This window comes from Astyanax mexicanus, chromosome 10, assembly GCF_023375975.1.
Source record: "Astyanax mexicanus isolate ESR-SI-001 chromosome 10, AstMex3_surface, whole genome shotgun sequence".
Taxonomy (NCBI): domain Eukaryota; kingdom Metazoa; phylum Chordata; class Actinopteri; order Characiformes; family Acestrorhamphidae; genus Astyanax; species Astyanax mexicanus.
In genome coordinates, this window is record NC_064417.1 from 38,219,028 (window position 1) to 38,240,448 (window position 21,421).

A 21,421-nucleotide genomic window follows, 5' to 3' on the forward strand; every position below is an offset into this window, starting at 1 on the left:
AGCGGCCGTCCAGCACCGAGGCAGCCAAGTGCAAAAACTGAGAGACACCGACAGGAACCAATAAAGGCAGCCGGAGTGGCATACCTCTACGGACGTCATCGCAGGGGAGAACAGCAGAAGCAAAATAAATCCTGAGTGTCCTGACCATATTTAAGATCCGCCGCTCCACCAGACCTCCAGCTTCTGTTTATTCAGCGGGAGGCTCGTTTCAAAGCGGGCCAGCTTCTGGTTCAGAGGGTGGCTCATGTAAATCTTATCAAAGCTCTAAAAGGCCAGCTCCTGGATCCAAAGGGACAGTTATTTTCCGGATGCTAACACCACAGGCGCGGCAGTCCCAATCGATTAATAAGGAATTCTGGCGTGATTCGTCTGTTTATCGAGTTGCTAACCACAAACCCAGTGTTTGGGCCTTTGATTCTGCTTACATCATGATGACAAAGACATGAAACATGCAAAGATTTATTCATATTTGTGAAATTGGAATAAACACTGTTTCATGTCCAGTTATGCTCAGCCCAAACTGACAGTATAAAGGTTGGATTGAAGGAGGGCTGTTATGATTACTAATGTGATGCTTTTTTTTTTGTTATTATAAAAAAATGTCATTGGGATAAATATATGCTGTATCTCAGCAACTGTAAGTTTCATTTTTAAAAAAGCATTCCATTACATTAACATATTACGATACATAACAAGTCTCATACAAATGTACGGAAGTATTGCAATACCACATTTTCACCATCTTTCAAAATCCCAATTAACATGGTTACGGTTCTTCTTTATCCACATAATATTCTTCAAGTGAATCAAATAGATATTTTAGGATCTCCATCATGATACATTTTAAGGGTTTAATGGTTTTACATGTACTCTTTATTTGATTTGACTAGCACAAAAAAGCAATGGATTTTATTTAAATAGCTGTTTCTTATTATTCTGAAGTTCTGAAATGTATTATTCGCTATAGAGTCAGCAATTCTACTCATTGTGTATCTTTTTATATCCATCAGTGTCAATGTGACAATGCTAAAGTAATCATTTTTATAATTACTTTGTTGTAATTACTTGTAAAATGATAAAAGGTTCCCTATCCAACATGTTTAACATTAATATAGCAACAAAAAACTGTAATTAACACTGTTCACAAAATTATGACTGTGGGAGCGTGGGGCGTGTCTAACGGGAAAGGCATATCTGAATATGTATAGTGTGTTTTGGTGTAGAATGCTGGTGTTCTAAAAAGGATCATATACTTTTAATTGTATTTTAATTGTATTGAGTGAATTACATTAAATGCACCTTTATGGTAAAAAGGAAAAAACTTAACTTTAGGGGGTTTTGTGAACTTGTCAATCCCCTTGCCCTGAGCTGAAAGCATATCTTTCTCTCTCTCTCTCTCTCTCTCTCTCTCTCTCTCTCTCTCTATCTCTTTCTTTCTCTCTCTCTGCCAGTGCTGTGGACTTTGAAGTGCTGACTAGCATACACACACAGCACCTTGAATGTTTTCCATTCATGTAAAAGTTTTATTTAACGCACTTTTACACAAGTTCGGGTGGCTGATATTTCCCTGAAGCCTGTGCCCAGCAGCCAACCACCTGGCAGCCAGCTCCACAGACTTTCACCCAAATTTTACATGTGCTGCTTCTCTGCTGAGCTATGGTCAGCGGGGCACCGGAGACCGCAAGCCTACCACCAGACCCGCTGGCTGTTAGCTCAAACCTCACCACAACAAACACACACACTGACTGGCACTGTCTGCTGTGCTTAGTCATAACCAGGCCAGACACCTGAAACAGTGTGCTACATGTGTCCATTTAAGGCTGTATGAGCACCAGTGTGGCTGTCCCACCAGAGCCTCTGTGGTTAAAGCTTACTGCATGTACTGCATTAGCTTTACCTCTGGAATTACCATCCCACACTAATACCAATATCAACAATGCATGTTATATATAGCTAATATTTGGATTATGGATTATGTAATATATTACTTTCCACCAACAAAAAGGCTTTGACCCATCAACTTCACAAGACATAGCCACATTAGCCAGCATTAAAACTTTCAGTAATCTGTGCTTCACAGTAGCTATTCTGTGGGATTGAACCAGACAGGCTAAACTTCGCTCCCTAATAGCATCAGTGAGACTTGGGCCCCCATGACCATTTTTCGAGTTTACTGGTTGCCGTTCCTTGAGCCACTTTGGTAGATTCTAACTTCTGAATACCAGAAAGGACCTGGCTGATGCTTAACAGATGTTCTGACCCAGTAGTCTAGCCATCACAATTTGGCTTTTGTCAAAATGGTTAAGATTCATCCATTTGTCCATTTATATGGTCAGTTTTAGACTAAAATACATGGACATGCCATAAGCAATGGGACAGAATTATACATTATTAAAAAAGTATTACATCAGATGGCTGCCTTGGCAACACTCACACTTGTATACATTGTGTTATCTTGTGAGTGAGGCTAAACACTGGCCAGATAGTTGAGATATTCAGTATTACGGTAACAATCCTTGATCCACAGTGTCATATTTGTACTGGGAATACTGGGAACATAACAGCAGGCATAACCTTCCCAAGGAGTACTAAAGACAGTGACCAGAGGCATCTGGCAAGAATTCCAATCCATGCAAACAGACACTAACAAAGTCTAACAGAAAAACACATCCACATTCATAGCAGGAGGCTCTATACATATCTCACAGCTTCAAAGGCACATGGCAAAAATAATGGGACACAATATCAGTTCCTGTCCCATGACATGTGTACGAAATGCTGAATAAGCTAATTAAATGTCATGATAAACCTTAGACCACAATACACTTACCACTGTTATAACTGACAGAATAAGAGTGTAAGAGCGTAAGAGTCTTGACTGCACTCTATTTGGCCCAAGTCATCTATCTGCTCTCTGGGAAAGAGCTAAAACGAACATCGCCAAAGTCCTGGAAAGCATCATAAGACACCCAGTTTGACTGATTCTGACTGTTTCTATGCAGGCTGAATGTATATGTGCTAACATTCTGAAATTACAGATACCTTCTTCCACTTGAACCAATCAAGCCAATCAAATCCTATAAAATGTACACTACACAACCCCTTCTGTTAAATCCACAATTAGTTCCAATTTAAACAATGCTCACTCTTTCCAATGCTGCTCAAGCACAGTAAGGAAGATAGATAATAAGAAAGTGTATCTGAACAGAAGAATCTGTCCTTTTTTCTTCACTTTTTTTCGCTTCTCTCTCTCTCCTTTTCTGGTTTCAGGAGACAGAGTGTGCTACACCAGCCACAATGTGCCACATTGTTCCTGAAGTGTGAAGTGCAAGAGTGGCCAGCCACTGTGAAAACTCTGCTGGAAAGAAGGCGCTGTTAAACGCTTGAGAGTGCTGGAGCTCGAGCTGGGAGTTACAGTGTGTGAGAGAGAGCCTGTATGTGAGTGTGTGTGAGAGAGAGAGAGAGAAAGTGAGAGTGAGAAAGAGAGTATGTGTGCTTGTGAGGGAGAGAGAGAGAGAGGTGAAGAACACCAACACAAATGAGTGAAAACTCTTATGAGCTGTCAGGAAGAGAGAATTATTTCAACCAACCAGCCATTTATTAGCGGCTATATGTCACTCAAAGTACTGTATGAGCTTCATTTTATTAAAACACATTTCCATTCAGTCAAACTGAGTGAAGTCAGCATACACTAATCAGCCATAACATTAAAACCCCAAACGTGACATGAATACTAATGATTAACTGGAGCAAATGCAACTTGTTAAAGGGTGGGATGTACAGTGTAAGGAAGCAAGTGAACAGGTGAATGTTTTGAAGTTGATTGTTGCAATCAACACAATTGGGCATAAGCAGGAATTTGCTGGCAAAAGTTAGAAGCTACCAACAATTCTCTGAGGCAGAGCAAATTATGAACCAGCTCACTAGCTTACTGACGCCCATGACAAAGAAGCAAAGAAGGCCAGCCCACCTGGTTCAATACGACAGAAAAGCTACTGGAGTTTTAACCAAATGGTTGAGAATATTAATGCAGTGGCGATGTTTCTTGTAATCCTTGCCCTGATAAATTAACACAACACAAAATGCAACTGCACTAAAAATTGATAGATTTTATTTTAAGAAGTCAAACAGACTCTTTTGGTCATCATGAAGTCAGCATACATTGACAAGCCAAGTTTATGCTGGTTATGTCTTGCATAGGTCCAAGCTTTCATATATCAGTTATTCTGACCCACAAGGTGGGACTTATACAACAGACAGGTAGTTTCATTGTTATGGCTGATCATGGGCACCCAAGGTTCACTAAGGAGCATGGGGAGAAAAGAAGCTATTGCCCATCTGGTTTGATACTACAGAAAAGCTAATTAGAATTCTCACAAAAGTGAGAATTTTAACGCTGGCTATGTCTTGCAGAGTCCATCATTTCAAAAATCAATTTGTTTAAGTTTGTTTGGGGTGTACTAATGGGGTGGTTTTAATGTTATGGCTAATCAGTACAGATGTTGTCACCTAAATGTCTTATATTTCTTTTAGTGATTTATAAGTCAAACAGCCTCCTCTGGTCATTATTTCACAGTGTACGGGACTCTGGAACAAAAGACAGCCTCGCACGGGGCCTTGCAGGCGTTTGGTGGAACGAAAGCCTTGCACGGGCCGAGCGGTGGGCTCATTACACTTAAATCAACACTCCGGGGTGTTATGAGAACAGTGGCAGTGTGTTAAGAGCACCCCAGAGACACAAGGCCAGGAGCACCTGAACTTTACATGGTCCTGAAAACATGCTTTACTGATGGAATTACAGCTCCGTTCTGAAAGTTCAGGTGGCAAAGCCGAGCCTTAATCCTGCAGCCCACTCAGTATCATTAATCCACCTTCACAACTAGTGATGAAATACTCGGCTAAGAATGGGAGGTGAGTGCTGTTGCCTTGCACAACGAATTCTTCTGCGAATAACTTTTTTAAAGAAATGTAGAAAAGAAATGAACCTCCTGCATGCGAGCAGAAAATCAAGCAATGGTTTGTTCGATGTACAAAATTGAAAAAAGGTGGCATTAACTGCAACTGCGTTTTAAACCAAAAAAGTCTGACAGTCTTAAATCTGAATAGAAATGGGACTCTTTGAGGATGTGTGGCATAATTAAAGCAGCAATCCTTAAGATTTTCTTTTAATTAAAAGCAGTGGTATTCCTAAATTGGTAGGGGATTAAATATCTTAATAAATGCATATGTTCTGAAAATAGAGTTGTCTAGTTGGTTTGTTGGATGTAACTGCTCTTTACATTTTGATAGTACTTTATACATTAACAATATGAACAAAATCATATACTCAAAAACACCAAATTAATTCACACCAACCTGCATTAACAGTACTCTTCCACATGCTCTGTGCAATTACACATTCTCACCAGAGAGGTCTCTAATCCCCAAAAAACTCCAAACTTGCGGACTGTCACTTTAAGATGGGTTCCTACAAAGAGTATGTGCAAAAACAGCTCAAGTTATCCTCTTTCCCAAGAAAAACTTTCACTTAAAAAAAGGTTGAGAGGTCAAGTAACCCTCCAGCCTACCTTTGCACATTTCTGCCGCCATACCGCAACCCAAGCAATCGGCCGCATTCTGCTGTTAGATCTAAGCCAGATGGCAACCCAATGTTCCTTAAGTCGGATACTTATTGCATGTTCCGGGATGCCTTACACGTCCATGCGTAGGTGGCACTGTGGCAGAGAACATTTTTAACCCAGAAACCAAACCAAACATATCTCAAATATACTCTAACCAACCCTGCGGCTTGTAAGGAGAGAACCAGAATGAAATTCTGTGCACTGCCAGCGTGTGCGCTATCCAAAAACCTGCTTACGGCTCCCTTACTTAGGGTGCCAATGTACACACTCACATACACCAACACACACACACCCTACACCTCCATTAATCATACTAATGATTGCATGGGCCTATCCGTTACACCAATTAAAAGGGAATTCAGCTGATTCAACACGTTGTTTTTTCAAGATTTCTGATATTAAATGGTGAAGATATGTGGGATAAGTAAACAAGGGTCAGAGTGGTTTGGTGTGAAACGCTCCAGTCTAAAGTTAGCACAGTTCACAGTGGTGGTCAGGGTGGTGGTGATGGTAACCACACGTCCAGGCTGTTTAAAGTCTGTTGAAAGCTATATCACAGAAAGGAATTTTGTGAAACAGTTCTGAAAAGCTGAATCACGGTTAATGTGAGATGTTGTTGGACAAAACAGCACTCAAAGAAAACTTGCTAGCATACATTTTATACCTACTTTATATGTACTTTATACATACTTTATATCCAGGGCAGTGCAATAAATAACAAACACTGATATTTTTAAAAATATCTTATACCAGATATAAAATACTTACAGATTCTAATTTCACGCCTGCTTCAAATGCATGGGTCATGGAAATTGTTTTGTTTCTAGAGAGAAGACACCAGTCTTGTACAAACTATTAACAATAAAACTATTATTATTTTTTTTTTAAATACTTACACCTAAATCATCACCACTACTGTAACAAAACACACATCAAGTGAGTTTCCTTACAACAAAGCTATGAACAACAAACCAATTTGAATGTCTTTGTTTAGAGCTCAACAACGGCATTATGCAGGAATTTTGATAAAACAATGGGATTCCCCTCAATTACGCACTCAATTGCCCAAACCTGTGCCGCGAATGAAAGCCTGATTCTAAGCCAAAAGCTGAAATTCAAATGAATGAAAGACACTAGAACTAAACAATATATTTGATTTAAATGCAAGACACTAGGGCTGCACAATATAATGTTTTAGCATGGGCATCACAATGTAAACATACACAATGTCAAAATATTTAAAACATGGTACTCCAACCTGATACAAAAGGAATATTTTTGTATTTTTAAAAACTGTTCTTATTTCTGACTAAACTATAGGTTATACCAGAACCTGATATTCACACATTATTAAGGATTAAGGAAGTCATTCAGCTGAAAAAGGCTAAAAAACACTATATACACTGTATTTGGAGAAATGAGTAACCAAAAAATTTGTACAGAACAATGACATTTTCTTTGCAAAGCAGGAAAAATGGCATTTATGGTATTTAATTTTTGGAAATTGTGAACCTCATTGTGAAGATCATTGAAAACCTTTTGGCCAAAACAATTTTAACATAGTTCACACTCACCAAATACTATTTATTTTACTCCAATCTTTACTTCACTCACTCATTACTGCATGTTAATATTAATGATCACAACAAGCAGAATCTCTGGCTAAATCTGCAATATATATTGCAACATAAAAATACTTCAATACCAGTTTTACATTGTGCAGCCCTACAAAACTCAAAAGCGCTCTTACAGAAGTTTTACTTTAACATTCAGCTTAGATAACCAGCCTATAAAAACTTTGGGACATAGTCTAACTCACCAGTGTCAGGTTCTTAATGTCAGGGAAAGCAAAGAACAAAAACCTCTCTGAAAGCGACTCTAAAACGTCTGTAATAATGATGTGTATGTCTCTATTACTGCAAGAGTGTATTAATATAACTAGCAGAGCTGCAGCAGAGCTGATACCAGTTTCACACAATATAATTCGAGTTTATTGAGTTTGACCCAAGCAGTTGTTGGGTTGTTGGTACACATATAAAACAGGTACTACCCCCTCCCTCACTGCTCAGGGCAGTTACTATCGATTACTACCTTATCAAACATAAATCAGTCTGACTACTTAGTTGCTAACTGTCTTGCTGACTTGTGCATTCTGGTTGCGATAGCACGCACAGTAAGTGTTTCCAGTGCACGAGCCAACCACGACAAGGACTACCGTAAATAGCACGTGCATATTATTATAGCTATATATCCGTGTACTTACAGTCGCTCGGCGTTCCTCGGGATTCCTCTCGGCACCGACCGGAATCCCTGCTGCTGGCACTCCACGTGCGACCCCGAGCAGCTGCACTTGGCCGGGCATCCGCTAACAGCGGCGACGCTCAGCAGCAGCGCGAGGAGCAGCGCGAGTACTCCGCCACCGGCCGGCCAGCGCTTCTGCTGCGCGCGCGCTCGCATCCTCTCTCTCTCGCTCGCTTTCCGCGCACACGTCAAACAAGGGCTCGCGAGAAGTGTCGAAAAGAGACCAACAAATCAACAAAAACAGGATAAAAACAATCCTATCAGACAGAAATCCCTCTGTCCGCTCGTGCAAAGCCAGAAAAGTGCCACGCGCAGATTGTGAAAAATGTCCAAGAGAACCAGTACAAGATATACAGCCCTTTATAAACCAGAGCGCGCGCAACTTCTCTAGTAACTCCTTCCGAAAGCCCAATAAAGTTAACGAAACTTTAATAGCGATCCATTCACTCGCGTCCGAACCGAAGAAACGAGGAGAAAAGCGAGTGCACGAGAAAAGTCCATGTGCACATCACTAGATCACTAGAAAAAAAAACTAAGTGCAGTAAAGTGAAAAGAGAAGTGAAGCAATCGGAGAAGTAAAGCGTCTCTGTGAGATATTCCTAAAAGCTTTACAAATAAAAATAAAAAAGTTTTCTCCACAAAAAAAAAAACAAACAAAAACAAAATCAGCCCCAGCCAGCAGTCCCGTCCTGATATATCCCCCTCTCCTCGCTCTTCTCTGAAGCCCCAGCGCTCAGTGGTCCCGGTTCACGCCGCAGTCAGTTCCCTGTGCGTAGAAGTTGAGCAGAGAGAGGAGCACGCGTCCAAAAGTTGTGCGCAGCCCTGTGCTGAGCTTTCAGAGCGAGAAGTTCTCCAGCGAGTTTCCTCCAGCCCCCCCTTTCAGCCCCCCAAAACCCAGAGCCACTCTCTGACTGGCTCACCGCGCTGCTGATGTCATTCAGCCTCTACACACCGCTCAGAAAGTTTTGCTGATCCTTATTTGATAACCTACAATGGAAAAAAGAAAATCCTAAAAACTGGTGTATTACTATTATAGTAAAACATGTGTCATTTAAAGTGCTACATGTATATTTTACTGACATCATTTAAAGATCCTTGTATTTTTGAGGATTAGAGAAATAATGGATTGTTTGCTTATTTAATCACCATAGAACAACGTTTTGGAAATAGAGCTCTGGAAAGAAAATAAGAGACCACTTCAGTTTCTGAATCAGTTTCTCTGATTTTGCTATTTATAGATATACGATTGAGTAAAAAGAACATTGTTGTTTTATTCTATAAAAACTACGGACAACATTTTTCCCAAATTCCAAATAAAAATATTGTCATGTAGAGCATTTATTTGCAGAAAATGAGAAATGTCTAAAAATAACAAAAAAGATGAAGAGCTTTCAGTCCTCAAATAATGCAAAGAAAACAAGTTCATATTTATAACATTTTAAACGTTCAGAAATCAATAATTGGTGCAATAACCCAGGTTTTTAATCACAGTTTTCATGCATCTTGGCAAGTATTCCTCCACCAGTCTTACACGCTGCTTTTGGATAGCTTTACACCACTCCTGGTGCAAAAATTCAAGCAGTTCAGCTTGGTTTGATGGCTTGCGATCATCCATGTTCCTCTTGATTATATTCCAGATGTTTTCAGGTCAGGTCAGGTCAGGTCATTATCAACCGCTTTATCCATTAAGGGTCGCGGGGGGGTGCTGGAGCCTATCCCAGCAGGCATCAGGCAGAAGGCAGGATACACCCTGGACAGGCTGCCAATCCATCGCAGGGCAGACAGACACAGACAGACAAACAGACACATGCACTCACACACTCACGCCTAGGGGGCAATTTTTGTATCTGACATCCAATCAGCCTAACGTGCCGTCTTTGGACTGTGGGAGGAAACCAGAGCACCCGGAGGAAACCCACGCAGACACGGGGAGAACGTGCAAACTCCACACAGAAAGACCCGGGTCGCCCCAGCCGGGAATCGAACCCAGGCCGTCTTGCTGTGAGGCGGAAGTGCTACCCACTGCGCCACCGTGCCGCCCATCAGATGTTTTCAATTTAGTAAAATCAAAGAAACTCATAATTTTTAAGGTGGTCTCTTATATTTTGTGGGTGCATATTTTTTTCATAGGTATAGGGAATCCATATATTTAATTATTCATTATTTACAATATTTGCATTATGGGTGTGTCATATCATATCATACACAGTTACATTGTGACTATTTTTAATATTGTTATCGCAAAAATACCCTGAAATATCCTCAAATTATTTTAGGACTATTTAGGCCATCAGGGTACAAATTTTCTTTGCTGTTTTTAGCAAAAGGAAAATTCACACTGATAATTTTCATTAAATATGTAAAAAAGAAAGATTATATCTGTCCAGTATCATTCATTGTACTTATATCTTGAACATTAATGTATGTTAAAAATCTATGTTAGGGATGTGCCATATCATATTGTATGGTAAAACGTTACCAAATAAAGTTTAATATGCTTTTTGTTGCTGTAATATTTAAATAAATATTTTAAAATATATAATATCAATGTTTAATATCAATGTTTTGTCATATCGCCAACAAAAATACGCTGTCTTTACTGTCATTGCACAGTGTACAATACAATTGAGGCAGTTTTAACACACAGTAAGCAAAACAATACTACTACCACTAATAAAAAATAAAAAAAATCTCCTAACACCTCTAACAAACTAACTACTTCTAACTTAATTTCCTTCTTCCCCTCCTTCACTCCTCTATTCCATTATTTCCCTTTGACCTCCTTTAGGCCCTAACTAAAAATGTTTTTTACCTTTAACTTCTATTACTTTTTGTACTTCACTATTGTAGGTCGCTTTGGACAAAAGAGTCTGCCAAATATAATGTAATGTAATGTAAAATAAATAAATACATAAGACTAATAAGACTAAAAACAATGTTATATTCTAAACAAACAATAGACAATGGAAAGTGAGGAAGTAGTTAGTTAATGTAATGTAAGTAATATTTAATACAAACCACAAAATAACATTGAATCAGTGTTGAATCAGCATCAACACAAAGTACCCAAATTAATCGATTCTGATGACAGAGATTGCCAGAATGTTGTTTCAATGCTTTATAAACCGTTAGCAAAGTTTGCTATTTGGGACTGGATACAGTTAGCTTAACTAAGCTAATGCTATCTAACTTAGGTAACTTAACTGATTACATTTAGACATAGCTAATAAAACCCAATAAGCCTTTACAATACAATAACTTACAAACTGTACATACAGCTCAATAAATGACACAAATAGCTACACAATTAGCAATATGGTAAAAACTGCTCTGTAATTAAATTTAATAAATAATAATAATAAGCTAGTTAGTTAGCATTCATTTAGTCACAGCTAGCAGTACTGGACACTAGCCTGCTCAGTTAACTTAGCTAACTAATGCTAGCTAACCTAGCTAGATAGGTAGCTAAGCTGTTAGCTAATGCTAAACCTCAGAGTAAACAAAATATTTAATGTAATTCTAGTGAACATTATTAAAATGTCTCTCCATCACAGTTAAAGTTAAAACAGCAGCTTTATATTTATGGTTTGTTTTACTGACCTTCTCCTTTTATTATGCAGGCTGCAGGGAGTGAGAGTGGAGAGTGGAGAGCAACTCCACCAACTGTCACTGCAGTTTTTTACAGATCACCACTGCCTCATTTTTAAAGTTTGCCAGCTTTCATGGACTCGCCATGGTCCCATCACCCCTAAAATATGAGGAAATAATCGTTTGTTTGTTTGTTTGATTTTTGTTTGTTTTTTGGTGCAAGTTTGTCATGTGCACATGGGGTCGCCAACTTTCAGAAAAATAATAAGGGAAGCCCATTACAGCTCCAATGACTATGACCACAGGGCTGACTCCATTGAAGTCAATTTTACATATATAAATCTAAATTTACTATAAAAATAAAATAAACGTTTAAAAGGTTTTTATTAACTACATTGTTTTTATGTTATGTTTTATATATACAGCTCTAGAAAATAAAAATTAAGAGTTTCTTTGATTTTACCAAATTACAAACCTCTGGAATATAATCAAGTTGGAGATGGATGACCACAAGCCATTAAACCAAGCTGAACTGCTTGAATGTTTACATCAGGCGTGGCATAAAGTTATTTAAAAGCAGTGTGTAAGACTGGTGGAGAAGAACATGCCAAAATGCATAAAACTGTGATTAATAACCAGGGTTATTCCACCAAATACTGATTTATGAACTCTTAAAACTTCATGAACATGAAATAATTTTCTTTGCATCTGCATTCTTTGGGGTCTGAAAGCTCTGCATCTTTTTTGTTATTTCATTTGTTTATTTGCCATTTCTCATTTTCTGCAAATAGATGCTCTAAATGACAATATTTTATTTGGAATTTAGGAGAAATGTTGTCTGTAGTTTATAGAATAAAACAACAATGTTCATTTTACTCAAACCTATACCTATAAATAGCAAAATTAAAGAAACTGATTCAGAAACTGAAGTGGTCTCTTAATTTTTTTCCAGAGCTGTGTATTTTTGTTGATTTTGTTTTTTAGATGTAATACGTTGGAAACAAAGTTGGAAAACATGCAATTGTTCATTATATTAGAGAGGTTTCATATTCATAAAGTAAAATGGTCTATTTATCTTTAAATTGTATTTTTTATGCTTGCTGTGGAACACTACATTATCCTTATACAATATTTGAGTAATAGGAAAGCACTGAACACAATCAATGTGATTAAAGAATTCAATGTGGAAAAAAGGCAAGAAGTTTGAGGTTTTGATTGTGCTCTATTCTCTGTAAAACTTCCTATCTTTGTGTGTGTGTGTGTGTGTGTGTGTGTGTGTGTGTGTTTGTGTGTGTGTATGTGTATGGGTGTGTGTTCCTTTTTCACCAATCATGCAGTCAAATACACTGAACAAAACCATGCATTGAAAGAACTTGTTGCGAAACGCCATTTGCATATGAATCAAATACATAATAAACACACTCGAGTCTTTCAGTTTATGGCTTATGCTTGGCAGACAGCGTGTTGATGTAATAGGCCAATAATAGAGCACTATTTTCAAATCACTTGTGTTGCGACATTGGGAGATGTATCAGATAGTCTAACAGACATGTATACTATGTGTTCAATATAATGTTTTCCTTTAGATCCAGTTTTTTTTGTGGTTTTATGTATTAAACAGGCTGTTCCAGTTACTTCAAGATAAGTGATATCTGTTCTGATTAGATGTGCTGCTTTTTTTCTTCATTAAAATACTATTAGAGATTTAACCGTTGAATGTTGAAGTTTGGGTGGGACTAAACTAAGAAATGTATTGCTTTTGTAAAGTTTAGTTTGTATCACTTAAAAAGGGTTTGAATTGCTTTAAAACTTTCACTTTTTTAAAAGGAAACCAACTCTTCAACATGTCACTTTAAAAAAAAGTTTCAATTGCTTTTTAAAAGATTCAAATTTATGTGCAAATTATTTTTGAAAAGGTTCACATTGCAAATAACCTTTTAAAATGATCAAATATATCTTAAAATATCCAAAGCTATAAAAGTGCATTAAAAATAAATAAATAAATAAATAGAATTCTTTAGAAACAAAAGTTTAATTCAACCTAGAAAAAAATAAAATATGGTTAAAATCCCCAACTTTTAAAAAGATTTAAATCGTTTTTGCCACGTGTGACATCAGACAAACAGTCATTTTAATGGTCTAAATTGAATGGTTTGTATGAAACACTTTAACAGTTTTACTGTTACATATCATCAGAAATTAGTTTTGTATAGTAGTAGTCCTCATAGGAATAATTCAGTTCACTCTAATTCAGCCAATATATCAGTTATACATCAGATATAGGCTAATATAGTACATCGCAGGGCTAATATAGTAGAAGTTTATGTAACTTGTCCGACAGATTGGATGACAATGACTTTGTTGATGACTAAAGAAATGAAGTTTAGACATCAAACCAGTTGATCATGTTTGGGGTATAGAGAACATTGTGTAAAATTTGATTTTCATTGAACATTGAAAATTGAAAATGAGAACATGTATATATATATAGGGTATATCCACACATCAACAGAACAAGTTGCACATGAAACATGTTTTAATGGCACTGCCTATGGGCCTGTGTGAATGCTATTTACCTCCACTATGAGCATATTTTCTGTTCCTATGAGGCACACATTTGCAGATGAAGTCATAACATGAGTTAATGAACCCTATTCATATATAGTTTCTCCACATAAGAGCATCAATGTGTGTGAAGATAAACATGCTGAATCAGACTCTACTATTAACAGTAAAGTTCTTCTGTGTAGCAGAGATTAATGTCAGTCTCCCGCCCTCATGACTGATTTCCTAAAGTGTGCTCCATGTTGCAGTTGCAGTGCCCCCATCTGGTGAGAAGATAAACAACTGATTCTGAGACTAAACAGTTCATGATAAGCATATAATTAGACTAACTAACTGTTGGTGTGAAACTCAATTACAGTAATAAGGTCCAATAGCTCTCAATATAATATGCAGATGGCAGAATATACAGAAGTTCTCAAACATGGAGTGTTCTTTTCTTCAGAAGAGCCTGAGGGTGCAGAGTTCACGCAGGGTGATGAGGAAATTAGATTAGAAACAGTGTAAAGTAGGAGAAACTCACTAACAGAGGACACATAGACACAGAGGAGACTGAGTGGGTGTAAATGGCTTCATTAGATGCTGGTAGTCTTTCCCAAAATAGCCCCAGACCTGTTTAACACACCGTGCAGACTGAAGCTGCTGCCTTCTACCAGAATAATTCACTAGCATTTGTGTTTTAAAATAAATAAAGGCACCTGTTTTGCACCTATGGGTATTTCTATGAACGTTTCATTTTTACAGGTTCAAAAGAAAATTGAAAAAACGAAACTTACCTTAAATTCTAAAAAATTTTTTAAGATTGTGATGCTGTGTAAAATGTCATTTAAAGCAAAATGCAATTAATTTCAAATCTCATAGACCCATATTTTAATAAAGCTAATGTCCATAAGTTTTGTGATTTAGGCCCCTCTCTAGTAAGCATGCTGTAGAATCATTTTAAACTGGGCGGGTGTGATGCGGTCTCCTTTCAGAGCGTATGAATCCGATTGCAGGTTATATTCAGTCAGAGATAGAGAGAAAGAGAGAGCGCACTCAGTCAGAAACTTCACTTCAACTACACACTTTGTTTTTACTATGAGTGAATGAGCTAATGAGCTCTGAGGTTCCCCTTCTGAAGTCTTCATTGCTCCACCAGCCACTCGCATTCAGTAAAACTGGGCCGGATCCTCTTTTAGAGGCTGTACACGTGACACAAGTACATAAAGACGTGAGACGTGGCCAGAAGAACTTGTGCGAAAAGTGACCTGACACCCCAGTTTTTAGAACGAATATATATTAGGCTTAGCAGGTATGGTCATGCCAGCACACTGGTAGCATTAAACACTATATTTTGTTCCTTCTCCACTCAGAAATGCTTCTGCTTTCAGTTTAGAAACAAAATAATACAGAGACTGCCACTTTAACAATGCAACATAGAATAAATATCAGATTTTGAAAGTGAGACTTTTTTTTACCATTTCTTTAAAATATATAAACTAATTAGGGAAATTAGCTAATTAACTAATAATATAAAAATAATATAATATAAAAGATATTAAAAAAATAATGCAGTTCACATGAATAGGTATTAATAGAGCATTTTAGAGAGGAAGAATGTCTCAAAAGCAAATATGGGCAGAGGTTCAATGATCTACAAAAAAACTGTGCCCAAAAATTATAGAACGATAAAAAAAATGTTCCACTATGTAAATTTGAGAAGACACTGGATATCCCACCATCTATAGTATAGAAAAAAATTAAACTCATACTGTGCAAGTGACAAAGCTGAGGATCAATCACATATACTAGTGATCTTCACTATGCATAAATATTTTTTTGTGAACACAGTTGGCAATGCAAAAAGTTTTAAAACTGTATCATTCAGAAAAACAGCCATATGTCAACACCATCCAGAAACACAGCCATGTTCTCAAGGCCAAAGCTCATTTAATATGGAGCGAGGTCAGAAGAACTGTAACGTGTTCAGGTGAATCAAAATTTTATATGTTTTCGGAAACCACAGATGCTGTAGATGATGACTTGGGATGAGAGGGACCATCAGCCATCAAGACTTACTGAGACCATCACACCAGCATGACTTTACAAAACAAGAGTCCAGGTGCTGAACTGGCCGGCCTGCAGTCCAGACCTTTCACCAATAGAAAATATTTGGCGCATCATGAAAAAGAATATCTGGCAAAGAAGAGCCAGGACTGATGAGCAGTTAGAATCCTCCATCAGACGAGAATGGGACAACATTCCTCGTCCACTAAAAATCCTGCAAATGGTATCCTCACTTACCACAGATTTGCAGATAGATAGATACTGTACATAGGAAGATACTTCTTATATTATTTTATTATTCCCAGAGGGGACTTTAAGTTTTAGAAGGAAATTCAAGACTGTTCTTAAAAGATTAAGAGATGCAACACAATGGTAAACATGAGCCTCCCAGTTGAGCTGGGTTTTTGATTTGAGTTGCTGCTGTAAAGTTCAAAATGAGTTACTGTTTTTCATGAAATGATAAATTATCTATCGTTTAACATCTGAAATGTATTCTATGTTCTATTGTGAATTTAAAAAATAGGTTTGTGATATGTGCAAATCAATGCATTGTTTTTATTTACAATATTTATATGTAAACCAGTTTCCAAACTTTGTAGAATTGTAAATATATGGGATATTTTGAATACTTTAATACTTATTTCCTTTTTACAGTCAGTAAGTGCAGTGAACCCATGGATATCTCCAAATTTCCTCCTTTCAGATGCTTTTCCATGCAGGTGGCTTGATTATGGACCTTCCGCATCAGTTGTGTCTTCAGTAAGTAAAAGCTGCTCAATTAAGTTGAGATAAGTTGACTGATTTGCCTGATTAAGAATTTTTTTTTTATTTTCATTGAGAAGGTCTTGTGTTGCTTTGATGCATACATTAGAATTCACCTCGATAATAATCTTCAGTGAAACAGTTTCACTGATACATGCTCCAGCTGTACACGCTTATGCCATAACATTACCTCTGCCATGTTTGACAGATGATGTGGAATGCTTCAGATCAAGAGTTCTTCTTCCTCTTTTCTTTCAGTCTTATCTGGTCGTTCTGCTCTTGGGTGTTACCTGTGGTTTACATCTTGAGTTAGAGTAATTACTGTATTTGCATTCATGAACTCTTTGAGAGTGAAAAGTCAAGCTCTTTAAGAGTATTCTTTTCTTGACCAGATGTTGTGAAAGGGCCTTTCTTCACCAAAGAAAGAATTATCAGTTCATCTTCAGTCATCCTCCAGGCCTTTTGTTGTTGCTGAGCTCGCCAGTACATTCCTGTTTCTGCTTTTTTGTCTATCTGATAGGTTTGTTTTTCTTTTCAGCCTAATGATGGCCTCCTTCACTTGCATCGACACCTCTTTGGACTGCATATTGAGAGGTCCAATAAAACAGCTTCCAAATGCAAATTCAATAACTGGAATCACATCTAGAGCTCTGATCTCTTTCATTAGTCATTGAGTGATGAGGCGACAGGCCATACCTGGCCATAAAACTGCTTATCAGTCAATTGCTTAACTTCTGAATATAAAGGGACTGTGTAAAAATGGCTATTTTCTAAACAGATGATTTTTTTTGTTAATCTACCTGAATTAAGGCTGAAGATTTACATTTTAATCACATCTTGATTGCTTCATTTCATCAAATACTTTTGCATATACATTCCCTTATCGGAAAACAAACAAACAAACAAACAAACAAACAAAAAACAATGCTGGGTTTTGTACATTAATTTTGAAATATATTTTAAAGCAGACAGTATAAATCAAATATATTTAATGTTTTGTTTATTTAACTTCATTTCATATATTTATATACAGTTGTAATAAAAAGTATGTGAACCCTTTGGGATTACTTGGATTTCTGCATAAAGTGGTCATTAAATGTGTTCTGATCTTCATCTAAGTCACAACAATAGACAAACACAGTCTAATTAAACTAATACCACACAAAAAATATATATATTCATGGTTTTATTGAACACATGTTAACGTTCACAGTGAGGGGGGAAGTAATCCCAAAGGGTTCACATAGTTTTCTTGCATCTGTACATGCATTCCATTAAAATTTTTAAAGGGCATAAGAAATATAGGGTTGGTAATGAGGAAAAAAAACAAACAAATAAATAAATAAATACATAATGTACTGTACTTCCAAAGAGATGAAGTCAACAGGTGAAAAAATTGTGATTTGGTCCAAAAGCAGAATCCACAAAAGGTCAAGTCCTCTAAAACCACAAAATCTTACAAAATTCAAATTTCCAATATGGGAAAAAATGCATGAGAAAATGACTGAAACATTTAAAACAGTGTTCCTCAAATAAATGTGTGTCCCCCCCTCACAAGTCTAAGCTAAACACTTGTGATCTCCAGTCTCTCAGACAGCACAGAACCTTCATTAAACAATAGTTGATAAACCAGATGGACAAGATAATACTTTCCAACCCTTTATCAAGCTCTAAAATACAGAGTTACATTCACAAATACCACTTAAAACTTTGTGCACTGTGCAAAATAAAAGCCATATGTTAACCAAGTCCAGAAGTGACGTCAAATTCTTTAGGCTAGGAGGCATGTGGGATGGACCATCACACAGTGAAATGTGTATTGTAGATTTCCCCACTGTGGGACTAATAAAGGATTATCTTATCTTATTGTGGTCAGACGAATCAATGTTCCAGATACATAGAGAAACAATGAGTATGTGTTCCAGCCTGAAGACAAAAAGGACCATCCAGACTGTTATCAGCAACAAGTCCAGTTATTGCTGATTGTGTCTGTACTCTTCTGTGATGGAAGCACTGATGCAGTACAAAGTGCATTGAGATTTTACAGAAACATGTGCTGCCTTCAACATAGCATTTTTTCCCCAAGGGGTTTCCTTGCTGTTTTTAACAAGACAATGCACAACCATATGCAACACACATGACAAAGGCATGGCTGTGAAAGAAGAGGATGCAGGAACTGGACTGGCCTGCATGTAGTCCTAATTTTTCTCCAAAGGAGAATTTGTGGAGAATTTAGAAACAAAATGTGACGATTAACCTGCATGGTTTGCTGGAAAAATAGAATGAAATAACACCTGAAACACTTCATCTCTTTGAATCCTCATCATTTAAAACGGAATTATAACCATGGTAAATGGTAAATGCTCTAATGTTCCAACATTTTATGGATTGCTGGTATATAATCAGAGGTGGACAAAGTACAGAAAAATTGTAATTAAGTAAAAGTACCTTTACTTTGCTAAAATTCTACTCAAGTAAAAGTAAAAGTACCCATCTAAAAATCTACTGGAGTAAAAGTAAAAAGTACTCAATTTAAAATGTACTTTGAGTAAAAGTTACATAGTTACTTTTAATTATTTGATGTAAAAAAGTACAACAATAATAAATTAAATAAATACTAAATTAAATAATTTGGACCTTTCAGGCAGTATTTGTTCAGACCACCCCATAAAACATTTTCAACAACAAGTGGCATAGGTTTCTATGATCCATGTTTTTCTTTACAGTTAAAAGGTTAAAGCGTTATGGTCATATAGGTGACTATAAACTGTATTTTTATAGTTTTACAGTTCATTATTATTTTTTAACTTGCCATTGCTATGCTTTAACTGCTTTATTTACATGTTTTTTTTTTTTTTACATTCAAGCAGATGTTCCTAATAAAAACTTAAGGACTTATTATGAAAAACATTAAAAAAAAAAAACTGTTGGTCGGCGCATGCGCAGGGCTGTAAAGAAGCACATTTTGATGGGTAGCATAACTCGACAGAACACCGGTTCCCCCGAGCCGCACACACAGAATCCCAGCCTGCACATCTGATTCACACAGCGTCTTTCCCGCTAAACATAATAAACACTACATGGAGAAGTTCAGCTGCGCTGCCATGGAGAACAAAACTCAGACAATTTGTTATTTTTTACTCAGTATTGGGGAGTTTTCCAATGTAGCAAAGTAAATTACTTGTGTAATTTAGTTACTTTCCACCTCTGTATATAATGCATGTTTGGAATGGATGTATATTAATACGTGACAGGAAGTTAACTAGGCAAAACATAAAATATCTTGGGTTTATACTGTCTGCAATCAAATAAAACTGAGCAGATCTTTTTCTTCAGCCTCTTTCTCTTCATGCTTCATGTTCTATTGATGTTTTTAGCTTCCTCTCTCTTTTCAGCAGGTATCACCCCATCTGGAAGCAGCAGCCCCTCTCCCTGCAGTAAGCTGCTGTGTTTAAACGCTGCTGGTAGATCAGCGAGGCTAAGCTGTGAACCATGTGCTTCACGCTTTCTCTTAACCCACACACATGGCCGCGGCCTCGTAAATCCGGCGCGGGTGTCAATAAGGCTGATGATCTGGCTTTACTGGCCGCTTTTATTCCTTTCACTTGTTCGCGTCAGGAGTGAGGAATGCCCGGGCTCCACCTGTGCCGCGGTGTGGAGAATGAGCGTGCCAAGAGCAGCGCTGCTCTACATGTGTCAGATCCAGCAGCCAGGCCTGACCTCTGAACAGCCGTGCCACACTCTCAGGCACGACCGGGCAATAATGCAGCCTGAAAAAGTTCCTGTGTTCAGTAAAGACGTGTCTTCATTTAGTCTGCGCAGTTCAGTTGCCTCTGTTCTGTTGCTGTCAAGAGTGAAGAAGTTGTCTCCTGACAGAGTACTAGAGAACATCAAAACCAGAGCTGGGCAGAGTTTCCTGAAAACACACTCTGTTTTTACTTCACTGAAATAAAGGCTCTTAGATGTTGAAGGAATCTAGTGTGTGCAGTTTGTGATGAAGTTAATAAAAAAGCATCAGGTCAAAAAGTCCTTTATGAGTTCTTTACAGAAAAACACTGGAACTTCAAAAGAACATCCAACATTTATTGGCATAGTACTATTCTTTCTTCCCTTTTTTCCGATAGAGAAAGGCTAAAATGCTCAACAGAGCGTTTTTCACAGCCTTCTCATCTAGTGTAACTCTCATAAAAAGAGCACAGTGATAGGTCAACTGAGCACCAGATAGGGCCAATCAGGATGTAACTCCAACCCATAGAGCACAGTGATAGGTCTACTGTTCACAAGATGAGGCCAATCAGAATGTAACTCTCATGGACAGAGCATAGTAATAGGTCTACTTTTTACAAGATGAGACAAATCAGGATGTAACTCTCATAAAAAGAGCACAGTGAAACAGTGGGTATGAAACTGCTTAGACCCCTTTAAATTTTTCACTCTGTTTCATTGCAGCCATTCGCTAAAATCCAAAAAGTTCATCTTATTTTATTTTATCTCATTAATGGACACCAAACATCCCATCTTGACAGAAAAAAAACTAACAG

General features: G+C 37.4%; 1 protein-coding gene across 1 annotated transcript in view; it reads right to left on the reverse strand.

The window, feature by feature from the left end:
* Nucleotides 1-8,788, reverse strand: part of slit3 (slit homolog 3 (Drosophila)) — a 228,618-nt gene extending 219,830 nt beyond the window's left edge. The window contains exon 1 of the mRNA XM_022684066.2: nt 7,885-8,788. Coding sequence (XP_022539787.2) covers nt 7,885-8,078 — 194 coding nt within the window. The 5' untranslated portion in view covers nt 8,079-8,788. The remainder of the gene's footprint in view (nt 1-7,884) is intronic.
* Nucleotides 8,789-21,421: the final 12,633 nt, after the last annotated feature.